Source organism: Erythrolamprus reginae, chromosome 2, assembly GCF_031021105.1.
Source record: "Erythrolamprus reginae isolate rEryReg1 chromosome 2, rEryReg1.hap1, whole genome shotgun sequence".
In the NCBI taxonomy this organism is placed as follows: Eukaryota; Metazoa; Chordata; class Lepidosauria; order Squamata; family Dipsadidae; genus Erythrolamprus; species Erythrolamprus reginae.
This window is the reverse complement of record NC_091951.1, coordinates 158,804,432-158,823,139: the sequence shown is the minus strand read 5'-3', so window position 1 is coordinate 158,823,139 and position 18,708 is coordinate 158,804,432. Positions and strand designations below refer to the sequence as shown.

General features: G+C 43.5%; 1 protein-coding gene across 1 annotated transcript in view; it reads right to left on the bottom strand.

Moving 5' to 3' along the window:
• The window catches only part of RNF213 (ring finger protein 213), a 164,764-nt gene that overhangs the window by 67,498 nt on the left and 78,558 nt on the right, over window positions 1–18,708 (bottom strand). Inside the window, 10 exon segments of the mRNA XM_070740206.1 lie at window positions 1,770–1,852; window positions 1,970–2,104; window positions 5,848–5,966; window positions 6,914–7,012; window positions 7,317–7,453; window positions 8,363–11,947; window positions 15,999–16,151; window positions 16,802–16,995; window positions 17,841–18,044; window positions 18,047–18,706. Coding sequence (XP_070596307.1) covers window positions 1,770–1,852; window positions 1,970–2,104; window positions 5,848–5,966; window positions 6,914–7,012; window positions 7,317–7,453; window positions 8,363–11,947; window positions 15,999–16,151; window positions 16,802–16,995; window positions 17,841–18,044; window positions 18,047–18,706 — 5,369 coding nt within the window.

Sequence of the window (18,708 nt, the reverse complement as noted above, 5' to 3'; positions counted from 1 at the left end):
TCCAAATTTAAAATTGGTTGACCCAATCTTGTCAGAAAAATGCTATCCATCAATGGAAAAATTATAAGTGCAAAACAGGCTTTTCAAGTTGAAATAAAAAGGCTATTCCAAGCTTGGAAACATGGCCACTTGGTGTCCAGGACATTTGTTTTATGCTCAGTCCAGCAGTTCATCACATGCACCTGGGATCAGAACAATTGTTTTACAAAGCACTATTTTTTCTTTTCCACTATGCAGGGTGCGTTCCAAAAGTAATGCAATTCAATTTCCCACGCCGCTCCTATTGGTCGAAGTGGGACCGAAGCACTTGGGAGTAGGTGGGGGACGCTAAGCTTTGCTGCGAAACCGGTCTCAGTGCTCTCCAAGCTGTGGGAGTGGCAGGACGTCAGTTATTGTAAACCTCTGCGCGCTGACCGTGTCACACAAAAAATGGAATTGGAAATTTCAAGTGAACGTATAGAAATTGATCCTGATAATTTGGACAATATCATCACTGATGATGAAACCTGGGTTTTTGAATACGACCCAGAAACAAAACGCCAAAGCTCTGAGTGGCACACCGACCAGTCCCCCAAGCCCAAAAAGGCAAGAATGAGCAAATCAAAAGTGAAAACAATGCTCACTGTCTTTTTCGACAGTAAAGGAGAGGTCCATAAGGAGTTTGTTCCTCAAAGACAGACAGTTAATGCTGTCTACTACGTGGATGTGCTGGAAAGACTCCGAAAAAGGGTCATCAGGATGAGAAAAAACATCTCCACTACCTGGCAACTCCATCACGACAACACACCTTGCCACAACACGCTACAAGTCTGCGAGTTCCTGGCCAAACACCAGGTGGCAATGCTGTCCCACCTCCCCTATAGTCCTGATGTCGCCCCAGCAGTCTTCTTTTTGTACCCTCAGATCAAGGCAGCCCTGAAAGGACCCCGTTTTTTGTCCATAGAAGAGATCCAATCAGCCGTGACGAAGACCGTGTGAGAGGTACCCGAAGACGCCTTCCAGGGCGCGTACCGGTCATGGCAGAGTTATTGCATTACTTTTGGAACGCGCCCTGTACAACAGGAGGAAATTCTGTCAGCCTTTTTTTACCAACTTCAGCAAAATAAAAAACATTAAAAAATCAGTTTGAGGGCTAGATAAGGCTCTGGTGCTTTAAGATGCCCACTTCTGGATTCACCTTAGGAGCAGAGGGAGAAACAATCATCCGGTTATCCAGAAAGAAAAAGCTGCTGCCAGGATAAATATCTTAATAAAATTAAAACAATACAGCACTAGGAACTAGGGAGGTAGACAGCAATCTACAGAAACTTCTATTATTAGATAAAACAGGCATGAAAGAACACCTTTGCATAATTGAAAGAGTGTACAGTATATGGCAGACCAAAGCCTCTAACTCCACATGATGGCTTTGGGGCGTTGACAGTATATTATTGCTCAACTATATAATCTTCTGAAACAGTAGAATAATGGAGCTATCATAAAAATCACAAATAGTGATTCCTATGGAGTGATCACAAATAGGAATCCCTCTCTAATTATATCTGATGATTATGCATGATACTCTAATAGGGCAATGCATAGATCATCCCAAGGCTAGAACAGATAGCTAACCATAATTATCTAGATGCAAATATGTGAAACATGTGTTGTTATTTCTATAATCAATTTCACTGAACAAAAAAACCAAGTTGCTACAAAGAACAACATCATTTGCTTTGAGATCAAAGGGAAACAATTAAACTGGATTAGTGAGTCATATTGAGACTTACAAATAATTCTGGTTCAGATACTGGTGATACCTCCACCTCCATTTTCTCTTCTATTTCTTCTTTTTCTTCTTCTATCCCTACAACTACAACGATAAAGAAAGTCTCATATAGAAATGCAGCCTGACTCTAAAAACGATGATAGGCATTACTACGAACTGTTAGAATTAATCACTACATAAATAAGTAGTTTAACTTCTTACTTTCAGGATTCTCTGCAGATTCTCCCGTATTTTCAGAAAACAGCTGGCTAATGGTGATGCTTCTGAGGGATGTTATATCAGAGATCATATCCTTGGAGGTTCTTAGATCATCAATATGCACAGATTGCCACAGGCCTAAAAACAACAGATGACATATCACAGCTAATAACTGCATTCCATTAATCATTTCTGAGGAAAATAACTAACACAGGGAAGGATAGAATAATACAATAATGTATCTTTTACCATGTAACAGCAAGGGCCTTCATCAAATTAATTAGTGGGTATTGTACATAAAATTGAAGTTAAATATTTCTTTTCAGTTTGGCCAATCATATGTCTCAGGGAATGGGGCAGGTGTAAGGACAGGATTATGGCAAACCAACAAATATGTTAGCCTCTGAACAAATTGTGGAGAAGTCAGGGGGAAAAATATTACAAAAGTCTGAAGGGTTATATTATTTTTATTATAAGTAGTCCTTGACTTACAACAGTTCGTTCAGTGACCATCCAAAATTACAGCAGCAGTGAAAAAAATAACTTACGAATAATTTCATAGTTATAACCATTGCAACATCCGCATGGCCATGTGATTTTTATTCATATACTTGGTAACTGGCATGTATTTATAATGGTTGCAATGTCCCAGGGTCATGTGATCAACTTTTGCCATGTTTTGACAAGCAAAGTCAATGGGGATGCCAGATTCACTTAACAACCATTTCATTAACAAGTGCAGTCATTGACTTAACAAATGAGGCAAGGAAAGTCGTAAAATGGAAATAACTCATTTAACAAATTTCTCACTTAGCAACATAAATTCTGGGCTCATTTGTGGTTGTAAGTCGAGAACTACCTATATACATTTGCATTTCTCTTAAGGAAAAAAATAGAAAAATAATTTTTGCATTTACAGCCACATAAAGTAGAAGAACTCTCCATTAAGAGATGCTTTACATAGAGAGCCAGTTTGGTCTAGTAAGACATGAGGCTAGAAAGCAGGAAACCACAAATTCTAGTCCTGCCTGTAATACATTATTATTATTATTTTATTATTTATTGGATTTGTATGCCGCCCCTCTCCGCAGACACGGGGCAGCTAACAACAATGTTAAAAAACAACATGTAAAAATCCAATTTAATAAAACAACTAAAAACCCTTATTATAAAAACCAAACATACACACACACAAACATACCATACATAACTTGTAATGGCCTAGGGGAAGGAATATCCTAACTCCCCCATGCTTGGCGACAAAGGTGGGTCTTGAGTAATTTGCAAAAGACAACGAGGGTGGGGGCCGTTCTAATCTCTGGGGGGAGTTGATTCCAGAGGGCCGGGGCCGCCACAGAGAAGGCTCTTCCCCTGGGGCCCGCCAAACGACATTGTTTGGTCGATGGGACCCGGAGGAGGCCAACTCTGTGGGACCTTATCGGCCGCTGGGATTCGTGTGGTAGAAGGCGGTTCCAGATGTATTCTGGCCCAATGCCATGTAGGGCTTTAAAGGTCATTACCAACACTTTGAATTGTGACCGGAAACTGATCGGCAGCCAGTGCAGGCCGCGGGGTGTTGCAGAAACGTGGGCGAATCTAGGAAGCCCCACGATGGCTCTCGCGGCCGCATTCTGCACGATCTGAAGTTTCTGAAAACTTTTCAAAGGTAGTCCCATGTAGAGAGCATTGCAGTAATCGAACCTGGTGGTGATGAGAGCATGAGTGACTGTGAGCAATGACTCCCTGTCCAAATAGGGCCGCAACTGGTGCACCAGGTGAACCTGGGCAAACGCCCTCCTCACCACAGCCGAAAGATGATGTTCCAATGTCAGCTGTGGATCGAGTAGGACACCCAAGTTGCGGACCCTGTCTGAGGGGGTCAATAGTTCTCCCCCCAGGGTAATGGATGGACAGATGGAATTGTCCGTCTTGTCTGGGTTGAGTTGGAGTTTGTTGACACCCATCCAGGCTCCAACAGCCTCCAGGCACCGGCACATCACTTCCACTGCTTTGTTGAGTGGACATGGGGTGGAGATGTATAGCTGGGTATCATCGGCGTATTGATGATACCTCACCCCATGCCCTTGGATGATCTCACCCAGTGGTTTCATGTAGATATTAAATAGCAGGGGGGAGAGGACCGACCCCTGAGGCACCCCACAAGGGAGAGACCTAGAGGTCGGCCTCTAACCCCCCACTAACACTGACTGCAACCGACTGGAGAGGTATGAGGAGAACCACTGAAGAACAGTGCCTCCCACTCCCAACCCCTCTATTCGGTGCAGAAGGATACCATGGTCGATGGTATCGAAAGCCGCTGAGAGGTCAAGAAACACCAGGACAGAGGACAAGCCCCTGTCCCGGGCCCGCCAGAGATCATCCATCAACGCGACCAAAGCAGTTTCCGTGCTGTAGCCGGGCCTGAATCCAGACTGTTGAGGGCCTAGATAATCGGCTTCTTCCAAGGACCGCTGGAGTTGGAGCGCCACCACCTTCTCAACAACCTTCCCCATAAAGGGAAGGTTGGAGACTGGACGGTAGTTATTAAACACGGCTGGGTCCAGGGAAGGCTTCTTGAGGAGGGGGCGCACAAGTGCCTTCTTGTAGGGAGCTGGGAAGGACCCCCTCCCCAAAGAAGCGTTGACAATCTCCTGGACCCAGCTCTGCGTCACATCTCGGCTGGCCGAAACCAACCAAGAGGGACACGGATCCAGTAAGCAGGTGGCGGAACTCACAGCTCCAATGGCCTTGTTCACTTCATCAGGTGTCACCAAGTCAAACTCCTCCCAGACAGATGGACAAGGACGGGCCCCAGTCACCTCGACTGACTCGTTGTCAGCCGACACTGCTATCCAATCGGAGTCGAGGTCCGCCCGGATCCAAGCGACTTTATCAACTAAAAACAAGTTAAACTCCTCGGCACTGCTCTGCAAGGGCTCCCCAACTTCCCCCTGGTTCAGAAGGGAGCGGGTCATCCTAAACAGAGCGGCTGGGTGAGATTCCGCTGATGCAATCAAAGCAGCATGATAAGCGCATCTTGCCGCCTTGAGCACCACTTTGTAAGTCTTAATGTGAGCTCTTACAAGTGTTCGGTCGGAATCGGATTTACTCTTCCTCCATCGCTTCTCTAGACATCTCTTCTTGCGTTTCAACTCCTGGAGCTCCCGGGTAAACCAAAAGCCCCTCTGGGGTCTAGTTCCAATTCAGTCAAGAGCCTCCGTCAGCCCTATTCCAGGCCACGGCAAGAGACTCTGCCGAGCTGTCAACAAGTGGCTCTGGTAAAACCCCAAGCGCCCTCTGAAAGCCCTCTGGGTCCATCAGGCATCTGGGGCGGAACCACCTAGTCGGTTCCGCCTCCCTGTGGGGAAGGATTGGAGCCAGGAAATCAAGCCGCAGTAGAAAATGCTCCAACATTAGAAGTTGTTGTTGCTATTATTATTAGTATACATATATATATACGTATTTACTTACACTTCCTTTTTTTTGTATGTATTATTTCCTTTGACTTTTTTTGATAGCCTTTTGGCAATTAAAAATTAATTTAAATTGATTTTCCTTTAAGATTTCTTGTTTCTTGCATTTGCATAAATGTATTCATCTCAAAAGGGAATAGCATAATGAATATGAAAATATTTTTTTATAAAACTGCTCAAAATATTTTCTAACACATGTGAAAAATAAAATAGCTGTATTTAGGAATGATATACAAGAAAAATTGCAAAGTTTTCCTTGCACAGAAATGACATAATATATTTTTCATCTGTAAATCATATTGCTAGGACCATTTGTGAGAGGAAGCAGGAAGAAATCCTGATGCCATAGCAGCCCTTTTAAACAGACTTCCAGCCTTTTTCTGTATTCTTGCACATAAGCCAACCTACCTCCATGAAACCCTATGTAGCAATTTCCTCCTTCGATTCGTGACAGCTTAGTGATGAATATTATAAACACCCTGGCTTGATTCTCATGTATTTTGTTGACTTCATTAACAGCTGAATACCTGTAAGGGAAGAGAAACAGATGTCACTCTTTTGTGCAGTTAAAGCATTAGCCTGCCCAACAGCTCCCATAATTTCAGCACAGGTAAAGCTTAATCCCCCACCTCATTCTGATATATGGTACTAAGATGATGAATAGGTCCACATGGTTCTCTGTGAAATTAGAATATTGGTCTGGAGTATTTATTGGACTATGTAAAAATCTATAAATTTGTCTGGCTTACAAATACAGTGGTACCTCAAGATACGAACCCCTCGTCTTACGAACAAGTCGTGATACGAACTCGGGGTTCAGCAAAATTTTGCCTCTTCTTACGAACTTTTTTCGAGTTACGAACCGGCGTTCGGAGACTGCTGGGAAGCCGCGCGGCTGTTTTAAAAGGTAACAGCCGGGCGGCGGGGCTTCCCAGAAGCCTCCCGAACGCCGGTTCGTAACTCGAACAAAGTTCGTAAGAAGAGGCAAAATTTTGCTGAACCCCGGGTTCGGGGGGGTGCTGGCAAGCCCCCCAGGCCGGGTGCCACCTTTTAAAACACCCGCGCTGCTTCGCAGCTGTCTCCCAAAGCCGAACGCGGAAGTTCGGCTTTAGCGTTCGGCTTCAGGAGACAGCTGCGAAGCGGCGTGGGTGTTTTAAAAGGTCGCAGCCGGCCTGGGGGACTTGCCAGCACCCCCCGAACCCGGGTTCAGGGGGGTGCTGGGAAGCCCCCCAGGCCGGCTGTCACCTTTTAAAACAGCCGCGCGGCTTCCCAGCAGTCGCCGAAAGCCGTTTTTTTGCGGGGGTTTTTTGGTTGCACGGATTAATTGACTTTACATTGTTTCCTATGGGAAACAATGTTTCATCTTACGAACCTTTCGTCTTACGAACCTCCTCCTTGCACCAATTAAGTTCGTATCATGAGGTATTACTGTACATTACACAAACTATTAATTTAACTATTAAGTCAACTTTACCGGGCTGAGGCAATGAGCTGGGCACTGAGTGATCCATTTTCAAAGTCAGTCTGAATAATGAGGATTTTACTCCCGTCTGTTTTCACAGCAAAAAAATCCCTGAGAAAATATAGAAATGTTTAAATAGGCTTTACTGGGTTGCAGAAAGAATGGGTCATTCACATCCAGACCTTTATTTAAAACAATGTCACCTCTCCAAACACCCCAGCAGTTTGAACAATAACATAACTTCATTGCGATCCTGCAATTTATGTTTTTTCAATTCAATTACAAAACTCCTCTATTGCATGATATTTATTTTATTAATCATTTATTTCATTACAAGCACTTTTATGCCACTACGGGGGAAAAACCCATACACATCTACATTATTCTGTAACCATCTGTGGATGAGGAAACTCACCGAATATCCTTCAAAAATGAATACTCTGTGTCAAATTGTTGTAAGAACAAAACTTTCAGGCTGCCTGAATTATACTGCAATTCTGCCTCCAAAATCTGTGTGTCTGCTGCAGTCAGGAGCCTGGAGAAGGTTGTCATCTGTAACAGTTAAGAAAGCAGGTTTTTCTGTCAAATATTAACAGTTTTCACAAGGTGGCCATGCAATCTGATTTTTAATAATCCAAGTGGAAATATTTTTCCTTTCTTTTCCCCAACACATATAATGACCATTGGAAGTTTAAATTGAGGTCATAAGTAGCCCCAAGGTATCCTTCCCTCACTTAATCACAGAAGCTTGAGGCTTTCTACATTAATATTATTGGAATGGTTCTGTGAAATAGAAATAGACCTAAATCTTAAAAATAATTTCTATCTATGATCCCCAAAACAAAATATAAAGTAACTAGCCCTAACTCTTAAGGATAATAGAAATGTTTTCTAATTTGGAGCATTTTAAAATTACCCTGTTTCCCCGATAGTAAGACACCCCCGATTGTAAGACGTATCGGGGGTTTCAGGGGGGTCGGCTAATATAAGCCGTACCCCGAAAGTAAGACATATGTCTTACTTTCGGGGAAACACGGGGGTATTGCCGCCTCCCTCTCATCTAGCTGGACCTGGAGAGCGAGAAGGCGGCGAGGGCGAGGAAGGCGCTTGGGAGCGGCGCGGCGGGGAAAGCAGCGGGGGCGGGGACCGCCTCCCTCCCTCCTTCCTTCCCAGCTGGCAGCGCACTCCGGGCCTCGCCGGCTGGCCGGCTCCCTCCCTGTCTGTCTATGTCTTTTTCTGACTCCAGCGCGCACCGTTTTTTCCAATATAAGACATACCCCGAAAGTAAGACATAGTGGGGCTTTTGGGGATAAAAAGAAAGTAAGACACTGTCTTACTTTCGGGGAAACATGGTATCTTTAAAAGCAGCTCTTCTCACATATCAGAATTCACCATATTTATGAATATGAGAAAAGTGGGCACAGAGGGGGGAATAGGAAGAAACATTTAATTGCACTTTACCTCAATAAAAACTGTACGGTCTCTGGAGTCTGGCTGCTGAAGGCGTTTGTGCAAAAACCTGGCAAAGGAAGTATGCTGCTGTTCCTGAAAGTATATCTTAGCCAACTTCTCTTTTAAAAAGTTCAGTTTAGAGTCACCAAGACGGACAACAGAATCTGGGGTGGCACAATTCAAGAGGACCAGCTCGGATTGCTCTTGTACGTTCTGCCTTAGCTGTTCAGTAGAAAGAGACTCTTTCAGGTTTTCTGTCACTTGCAGGACAACTGAAGCACAAGAGTCTGAATGGTAGCCAATAAAAACATCAGAAGGTCTGTATGTTTGTTGACCCATGAAATATTTCTCAGTTTTAACTTCTACGAAGTCATCCACCCATTTCTTCAAGTCTTCCACAATGGTCTTTTGCCACTTGTTCAGTACAGTATTAATATCCAGATAGTGTTTTTCAAGCCGGTTAATCAATGGAATGGGGAACTGTTTGTACACCACCTCTTTCTCCTCGATCACAATCAGTCGAAATTTGGGGTGCACTCTGCATTTCACTCGATGGGTCCCCAAGCCCAAGTCAACATATTTTTGACCAGCAAGTTGGACATAATACTGATTGAGAGCATCATAGAGGCTCTCATAAAGGTTTTGCAGGTTGAGAAGGACCACCGTCTTCCCAGTCTCCATGCAAATTTTGACTCGGTTTATGTTTCTGCAAATCTGAGTGTATTCTTGATCTTTGGGAAAACTGGAACCAAAAATAATTTCCGGTTGAACATCTCGAAAGAAACGCTGTTGAAGAATGTGAAGCGCTGCATAATTTTCTGTTAATACTAACAGATACCGGCATTCACCATTCTCGTAATTGCTATAAATGTTTTGCTCAACTAAACCAATTGTATCGATATCCTTATAATTTTCATCTCCTCCTCCTGGAATCTTAGACATAAAAGTATCCAAGACCTCAATACCTTCTTTGCCACTGAAATTTCGGAGAACAACCTCTGCTATTTCATTGCGATCTGGTATTCTTTTAGAATTTTTTGCCAAAGCAAATAACATTTTTACAAGACTGTAATAGTCACGCAATCCAAAAAAATCCTTAATTTGGTTCTTGCAAATTTCTTCAAATGCATTTGCAAAGTTAGGAAAGAAATGCTCAACTTTCTGTAGCACAATTTTTTCTGAACAGCAAATACCCTTTGCACTTTTTATGAGTTCATTTTTATTCAGATCTCCACGGGATACAAAGATGCCTCGATTCATCTTAGCTGGATCTAGGGCCCAGTTGGATATCCCTACGAAGCCAACCTTCTTGTGAGCAACTGGATCATCATCAATGCATCCATCTTCTAAGAGAGGGTGAAGAGTCTTCAGAGGCATTTTGGGAGAGTCTTCTGCCAATCCAATTTCATCTAATACAACCACAGAGACATATTCGCCGAGGTTTTTTCCTTCCTGGAAACGAGCGCAATGCTTGAATGTATTTATGATCCCCTCAGGGGTGGAATGTGGGCTGCACTGAAAAGATACCAAATGGATCTGCTTAAGTTCCTTATAAAGGTCAGAACATGCTGCTTGACCCTGCATGGCATCAGCCACGATGGTCTTGGCAAGAGATTTTGAGCTGCCCGGCTTCCCAATAAGAAACAAAGGGATTTTAAGTTCAATGCAGATTACCATCATGAATACATTTTCCTTCAAAGCCATGTTTTTTGCTATTCTTTGCTTATCAGGCACACCACTCAAAAACAGATCCTGAATTAAGCTGATTTCTTCAAGAACTACTTTTTCATTATCATATGGTTCTGGCAATATTTCGCAGATAACTCTCCAGTATGCCTCTTTCTCTTCCAGGGAAGCATGGTAGCAAACACCAACTGAAAGAATCAAAGACCACATTGTTGTGTCTCTCTGGATTATACTTTTAGAGGGATTACTTTCCAGATACTTCTCCAGATGTTCCATAAGAAGTTCACTATGGCCATGAAACCATTTGAAGACTTCCACACAGCGCTCGACATCTCTGAGGCTGATAAAACTGCATTCGTCTTTCCGCTGTCTCATGTAGGTCTGCGACTTAAAAAGCACTTCAGTAATCATTTGGATCTCAGTAGCAGACATCCTGATCCACTTGGCAAGTTTTTGCACAATCTGTTCGATGTAAAGTTTTTCGGTGATGTTGTTTAATTGCCCAAAATCCCACACGAGAGGTATCATGCTTGGTGGGAGTGCGTGGACACGATAAACAAGCTGCCTAAGGGGGATGGAACCAAGCTTTTCGCTGGTGTCCTCTGCTTTGACACGATAACCTAGTCCAGCTGACTCCAAGTGCTGGATCATTTTTGGTGTGTGTTTGCGATAAGGATTGCATGCAGCTATAATCTGTAAACCTGAGTTAGGATGTAAAGGCTCCCCTTCTATTGTGTGGTCACATAACACTTCCTTGATGCTGCCGACAGCATCTGTGGTGTTGGCTTCATCAAAAAATAAAATTGTGTCAAATTGATTATTCAACTTATTGTATTGTGCCATATCTTCAGCTTCCCTCACTTTAGCATAGATTGCATCTGCTGTGGTACCTCCATGAACTTTGACAAGCTTCAGATTATCAAGATCGGCACCACTCTTACGCAGTTCACACAGGTATTTTATAAGCCTGGTTTTTCCACAGCCGGTTTCTCCCATCAGAACAACAGGAATTCCACACCTAAATCTCATTTCAATGGCAAGCATTTTCAGTATATTGTCTGTTGTAAGTTCATAAGTTTCATCTGGATCAGTTGGCCACTGGATCCCCAACACCATGCAAAGTTTATCAATTTTCTCAGCTCTAGTCATTGCATCAAAATTAATATTGAATGGAACTCTCTGAAGAGCTAATCCCTTGTACAACTGAAGGGTCATGACATTTTTCTTGATAATATTGCCATTCAAAGGATTGATGGCATCAATGCTGCCATTGTTATTGTGCTGGAGATGAAAGCCAATGAAAGTCATAGACATACAGTCCTCATTAAAAAATATGTATGGATGGGGTTCAGATTCCCACTTTTTCCGGAGCAGAAATGGAGCAAGAGATTCCTCAGTAACTTCTTCGAAAACTTGCATTCCAGGGCTTTCATCAGAAATGTTAAGAGAAGGAGTTGCAAAATCCTTTGCCATTAAAATCATAAATTTGACCACAAAATTTTTAAAGCCCTGCAAAGTATCCTGGACAAAATTAGCATTACAGAAAACAGAGGTTTCACAATTTTTCAGCTGAAGGTTAAGAAACCAAGCAAAGTTTCTAAGTTCCGACCAAGAAGGATCAATCACTCCACAGTAGATCAAGAACAGCTGTAGGCATTCTTCTGGGGTCCCTTCCACTGAGCCGTTTCTATACTGGAACACATCAAGATTTTCACGCCTGTTTTCTCTTATCAAATACTGGAATGGTCTCTGGAAAGCTTCACTGCAGAACATTTGTTGATCTATTCTAGGATCACTGCTATCATGAAATAAATTCTCCTGAATACCGCTGCATAGTAATTCTTTCGGAGATCTGCAAGTTATTTGGGGGAATACATCAAGGAAACTGTAGTTCAACCCTGGAACTTTCTGAAAATAAACCAGAGAGAGAAAAGGAATGAGTTGTTGTTGTTATTATTATTATTATTATTATTATTATTATTTATTAATTATTGGATTTGTATGCCGCCCCTCTCTGCAGACTCGGGGCGGCTAACAACAATGATTAAAAACAACATGCAACAATCCAATTTAATAAAACAAGTAAAAAACCCTTATTATAAAAACCAAACATACACACAAACATACCATACATAACTTGTAATGGCCATGGGGAAGGAATATCCTAACTCCCCCATGCCTGGCGAGAAAGGTGGGTCTTGAGTAATTTGCGAAAGACAAGGAGGGTGGGGGCCGTTCTAATCTCTGGGGGGAGTTGATTCCAGAGGGCCGGGGCCACCACAGAGAAGGCTCTTCCCCTGGCGCCCGCCAAACGATATTGGTCAACGGGACCCGGAGAAGGCCAACTCTGTGGGACCTTATCGGCCGCTGGGATTTGTGCGGTAGAAGGCACTTCCGGATGTATTCTGGCCCAATGCCAATGAGTTATAAATTAATCAAAAGGGTTTTTTAAAAAAAAATAATCTCCTATTTCACAAGTGCCAGTTTTCCACAGTGTTTTAATTTTGTACTAAGAGTTGTCAATACTGCAGAACTGTAATTACTATGGACAGAATTATTGGTTTGCTATAAGACAGGGGTCGACAAAGTTGTTCAGAATCTAGGAGCCAGCCAAAAAATTTAGGAGCCAGAATTTTTTTTAAGCAAACTTGGTTTTTTGCCGAGTCTCCACCTGACATCGCTTTCACCCCCTCCCCCCCGGCGCAGGCCTGGCTCCGCCGAGCCGGCTCTGCTGTACTCCCGTCGGGATCCGAGGGGAGACCGTTAGTCAGAAACCGAAACAGAGAAGAAGGAAAGGGAGACCGGGCCGGGGACGCGGGTGAGGGGGGGAGGGGGGAGGAGGGGTTACTGGTCGGAAGTCACCGCGCACGCGGCCGGAGGAGGAATGAACAAAACCTCACGCCGGGAGGGGAGGGGCTTCCGCTTCTCTCCGAAGGCGGGTGAGCGGCCAAGATCGGAGCGTCTGTGTGCGGTGGGGGGGAGTGAAGGGGTTCGAGTAGGAGGCGGAATGGAGGCAAGGGGGGGAGGGAGAGACGCACGCAAGCGCAGGGGACGCTGGGAAAGCAGCTCGCTCCGAGGTTGATGGGCGGAGCTACGGAAGCCAAGATGTACCATTTCTGGGCGTAAACACAAGGCGGGAAAAATATACTGTATACACATACAGCAGTGTTTCCCAACCTTTTTGGAGCCGCGGCACATTTTTCATATTTTCAAAATCCTGGGGAACATGGGGGGGGGGCGCTAAAAAAAGTTTGGACAAAAAAAATCTCTCTTCCTCCCTTTCGCTCTATTTCTCTCTCCCTCCCTCTTTCTCTCTCTTCCTTCCTTTCTCTCTCCATCCCTCTTTCTTTCTCTCTTCCTTCCTTCCTCTCTTTCTGTCTCCTCCTTCCTCTCTCATCTCTTTCCTTCCTCTCCCTCCCTTTCTCTCTTTCCTTTCTCTCCCTTTCTGTCTATCCTTTCTATCTCTCACCCCTTCTCCCTCTTTCATTCCCTTTCTCTCCCTCCCTTTCTCTCTCATTCCTTTCTCTCCCTCTTTCCTTCCTATCTCTCTTTCTTTTTCTCCCTCCTTCATATCTTCTTTCTCTCCCCCTTCCTCCCTCTTTCCTTTCTCCCCCTCCCTTTCTCTTCCTTTTTCTCTATCCTTTCTACTTCTTACTCTTTCTTTCTCTCCCTCCTTCATTCAATTTTCTCTCCCTCCCTTTCTCTCCCTTTCTCTCTCTTTCCTTTCTCTCCCTCCCTTTCTCTTCCTTTTTCTCTATCCTTTCTACTTCTTACTCTTTCTTTCTCTCCCTCCTTCATTCAATTTTCTCTCCCCCCCTTCCTCCCTCTTTCCTTTCTCTCCCTCCCTTTCTCTTCCTTTTTCTCTATCCTTTCTACTTCTTACTCTTTCTTTCTCTCCCTCCTTCATTCAATTTTCTCTCCCCCCCTTCCTCCCTCTTTCCTTTCTCCCCCTCCCTTTCTCTTCCTTTTTCTCTATCCTTTCTGCTTCTTACTCTTTCTTTCTCTCCCTCCTTCATTCAATTTTCTCTCCCTCCCTTTCTCTCCCTTTCTCTCTCTTTCCTTTCTCTCCCTCCCTTTCTCTTCCTTTTTCTCTATCCTTTCTACTTCTTACTCTTTCTTTCTCTCCCTCCTTCATTCAATTTTCTCTCCCTCCCTTTCTCTCCCTTTCTCTCTCTTTCCTTTCTCTCCCTCCCTTTCTCTTCCTTTTTCTCTATCCTTTCTACTTCTTACTCTTTCTCTCCCTCCTTCATTCAATTTTCTCTCCCCCCCTTCCTCCCTCTTTCCTTTCTCTCCCTCCCTTTCTCTTCCTTTTTCTCTATCCTTTCTACTTCTTACTCTTTCTTTCTCTCCCTCCTTCATTCAATTTTCTCTCCCCCCCTTCCTCCCTCTTTCCTTTCTCCCCCTCCCTTTCTCTTCCTTTTTCTCTATCCTTTCTGCTTCTTACTCTTTCTTTCTCTCCCTCCTTCATTCAATTTTCTCTCCCTCCCTTTCTCTCCCTTTCTCTCTCTTTCCTTTCTCTCCCTCCCTTTCTCTTCCTTTTTCTCTATCCTTTCTACTTCTTACTCTTTCTTTCTCTCCCTCCTTCATTCAATTTTCTCTCCCCCCCTTCCTCCCTCTTTCCTTTCTCTCCCTCCCTTTCTCTTCCTTTTTCTCTATCCTTTCTACTTCTTACTCTTTCTTTCTCTCCCTCCTTCATTCAATTTTCTCTCCCGCCTCCCTCCCTCTTTCCTTTCTCCCCCTCTTTCTCTTCCTTTATCTCTATCCTTTCTACTTCTTACTCTTTCTTTCTCTCCCTCCTGCATTCAATTTTCTCTCCCCCCCTTCCTCCCTCTTTCCTTTCTCCCCCTCCCTTTCTCTTCCTTTTTCTCTATCCTTTCTGCTTCTTACTCTTTCTTTCTCTCCCTCCTTCATTCAATTTTCTCTCCCTCCCTTACTCTCTCTTTCCTTTCTCTCCCTCCCTTGTTCTCCCCTGGGGCTGCCTGTGCCTGCCCTGCACCACCCAACACGGACGGACAGCCCCCGGTCGTCGGTTCGTCGCCCCCCACCCCCCCACGGAGGGAGATCAGGCTGGCGAGGGCGGTAGAACTACGTCACCAGCCACTGGAGGGAGATCGGGCTGGCGGGGGCGGCGAATCCACCTCCCCAGCCGCGCGGAGGGAAATCCGGTAGGCGGGCGGGTGGCCGCGGCTCCCTGCGCGCCCCTGGAAAAGCGTACAGGGAACGGTGCCCGGGGCCGCTTTAGCCGCCCCCCGCTCCCCCCGCCATCTCCCCGCGACTGCCTGTGCCGCTGCAGCCGCGGCCCCCCCCCCGCTCCCACCGCCAGTGCCCTCCCGCCGGGCCCCAAAGGACACTTGCCGATGACGACAGGGAACCTTCAGCTGGGCGGGCGCTGCCGTGCCGGTGCCTCCGACCTCCCGGTTCCTGCTCGATGCCGCGGTTTCTGGCGCTCTCCTGCTGGGCCCCAAAGAAGGAAGGCGGGAAAAAGGCGCGAAGAATGGAGCTCTCCTTCCTGCCTGCCTTCTTTGGGACCCAGCAGGAGAGCGCCAGAAACCGCGGCATCGGGCAGGAGCGGAGAGGTCAGAGGCACCGCAGCGCCCTGCCCAGGCGGCACACCGGTTGGGAAACGCTGACATACAGTACAGCAGGCAACATTTTCTAGGCGCCAGACAACATTTTCTAGGCGCCACTGGCGACCAGGCGCCTGGGTTTGTCGAACCTTGCTATAAGATATTATGGAAAAATCTCTTTAAGGATCTATGGAGAGGAAAAAAGGTTCAGTCCCTTGCAGTCACTTTAATCACATATAGGGAAGTGTTTTTCCCCTTGTCCCTTGTAGGGGTTTTTTTCACTCAAGTCACTCCATAGGCACAAATAAACAACTATTTTTCCATTGTCTTACAGAATCTTAGGATTCCACAGATACCACAAATATATATTCTATGACTCTGGATGTACTTACAGACCCTCTTTGTTTTTTGGGAGAGGGGGATAGTTGCAGAATTTCTGCGACATAGAAGTGGCACTGTTTCCGAAGCCAGATTTTCCCATCTGCATCTTCCAAATACCGTAAGATGAACAGCTTGAACAAAAATTCTGAAATTCCAGTCTGAACCTGAAAGAATACAGAAACATAAGGACCGCACAAATAAATCTCATGCTCCTCCTCTAGATATAAGGATATTACTGCCAACCTGCCTTCCACTGAGGACCTGTATGTTGCACGAGTCAAAAAGAGGGCTGTGAAAATATTTACTAACCTCTCGCATCCTGAATATAAATTGTTTCAACTCCTACCCTCAAAACGATGCTACTGAGCACTCACACCAAGACAACTAGACACAAGAACAGTTTCCCCCCAAATGCCATCACTCTGCTAAACAAATAATTCCCCCACCACTGTCAAAGTGCTCATTAAGGCTGTATTACTATTACTATTAGTCTTCTCATCGTTACTATCACCCGTCTTCTCCCACTTATGACTGTGTGACTGTAACTTGTTGCTCGTATCTTTAAAATTTATATTAATATTGATTGTTTCCTGATTGCTTATTTGTACCTTATGACAATCATTAAATGTTGTACCTCATGATTTTTGACAAATGTATCTTTTCTTTTATGTACACTGAGAGCATATGCACCAAAGACAAATTCCTTATGTATCCAATCACACTTGGCCAATAAAAAATCCTATTCTATCTTCTCAGAAACAGATGTATTCAAAGAAAAAGAAAATTTCCTCAATCAAAACTGTGACATACTCACAGAAGAAGTAATATCAAAATGCACAATCATAGGCTGTTTCTGGTACATTTGGTCCAGGAGTGGAAAAAGAGAGTTCACAATTTTTCTTTCATTCACATGGGAATCTATTAGCCGAATAGTACTTAAAAGAACTCTATGTCCTTGTAATTGTGCTTCCATTTTCTGATACATCCTCTTTATGTAGAGAGATTTTCCTATATTTTTAACCAAAACAAAGCATTTAAGGTATTAACAGGAAAACAAAAAATCAAATACCTAATTTACTTGGGACTGAGAACTCATATAATCTATACAAATGTCTAGCAACTAATACAGAAAATATAGGGAACATCAAAATAACCAATCCAGTTAAAAATAAAGATCAGAATACAGTAAACTGTGGTGGACAGAAAAATAGTGCTAAGGGGAATTGAACCTGGAGATTCTGATTTCTTTTCTGAGCATTTTTAAATGAAGAAGAGGTTTCTTTTTTTTCTTCTTTCTTTTTCTTTCTTTTGAATAAAAGCACAAAGGCTTTATAACATATGCTTGCAAAGAAAATGCTTTCTCAATAGGCCAAAATTTAAAGTTCACAAACATTTACTTCCTCAACTTCTACTGCCCAGAGTCATTTGGATTTGGGCAGCTGTAATAAATTTAGATAGATAGATAGATAGATAGATAGATAGATAGATAGATAGATAGATAGATAGATAGATAGATAGATAGAAATAAGTTCTAATCCAAGTCACTTTTATGTAGTCTTCTTTTCCTCTAGTTCTCCAGTATAGTGAACAAGTTTAGAACATTACATGTTAATTAAAATGACAATTAACTTTAGCACTAATTAAGCATAAACTAATACTGTACGTAATACATGCACATATTTATAATACATGATTTGAGTGATTTCTCATAAAAGAACCATGATTAATATTAGAGTAATAGTGAATAATTAATATTAATTATTCACTATTACTCTAAAATGGATCATTCTTTGCTTTCTAAACTATGATTATATTTCCAAGATATGAGATTTTTTTTAACTTGGTTTTCTCACCCATTCCAGCTCTTTCAGAAGATACAATCCCGACACACATGTTATCCTTGAAGATGGGATTTGGTAGATTTCCAAGCTCGGTGGTTTTGTAATGTTTCCCAAGATAACTTTGAATGTCTTTTAGGGACCGAAGAGGGGTCATGTGAATGATGAAATTACTAAAAACAGATGGGATATAGCAGTGTTCTCTCTCACAGTTGCAGATATCACTAAATGATAGTCACTGCTATGTTTTAAATGAAGTGTTTGGTATAGCTCCTCTAATTTATAGCTAACATCGTAACTCAACTCATCTGCAAAGAGTAAGGTATAAATCTTCTTCTCTTCATTGTTTGGAGTAAGGCATCGCCTCATAAACAATTCCACTTGCTCGTAGCTAGTTTGTGGTGTACACAATAAAACTTCATCGTAAGAGGGTAGCATCTCTTCTGGGACTGTTCATATAGATGCAAATTGTGGAAACAAAATGTCAGAGCGAGGGCAGAGAATCAGGTTGGGCTGCCTAGTATGAAGACCTTGTGGTAGTACTCCGCACAATACTCCTTTTCTCAAATCTGCCAAATTTGATAGGAATCTACCAAGGGTTTCAATATCAAAGCAGTCTGGAAGAAATGAGCGCATGTTCTCCATGTAGGACACCCAGATTTCCTCCAGGGATTCAGAGAACTCTCTTCTACTTGCCTGGAGTTCATACATTACATCAAAACTATTTGGTATTTTAGAAATCACTCGTTTGGAGACTTCTTCGATATCTTGTCTACTGCAGTTGTGTTTTATGAAGGACAGCATCATTAAGGCAGACTCACTGGGATTCCGTGAACCAAGCTCCTTGCATAAATATACAAGCTGGTCAGCCATGTAATAATCA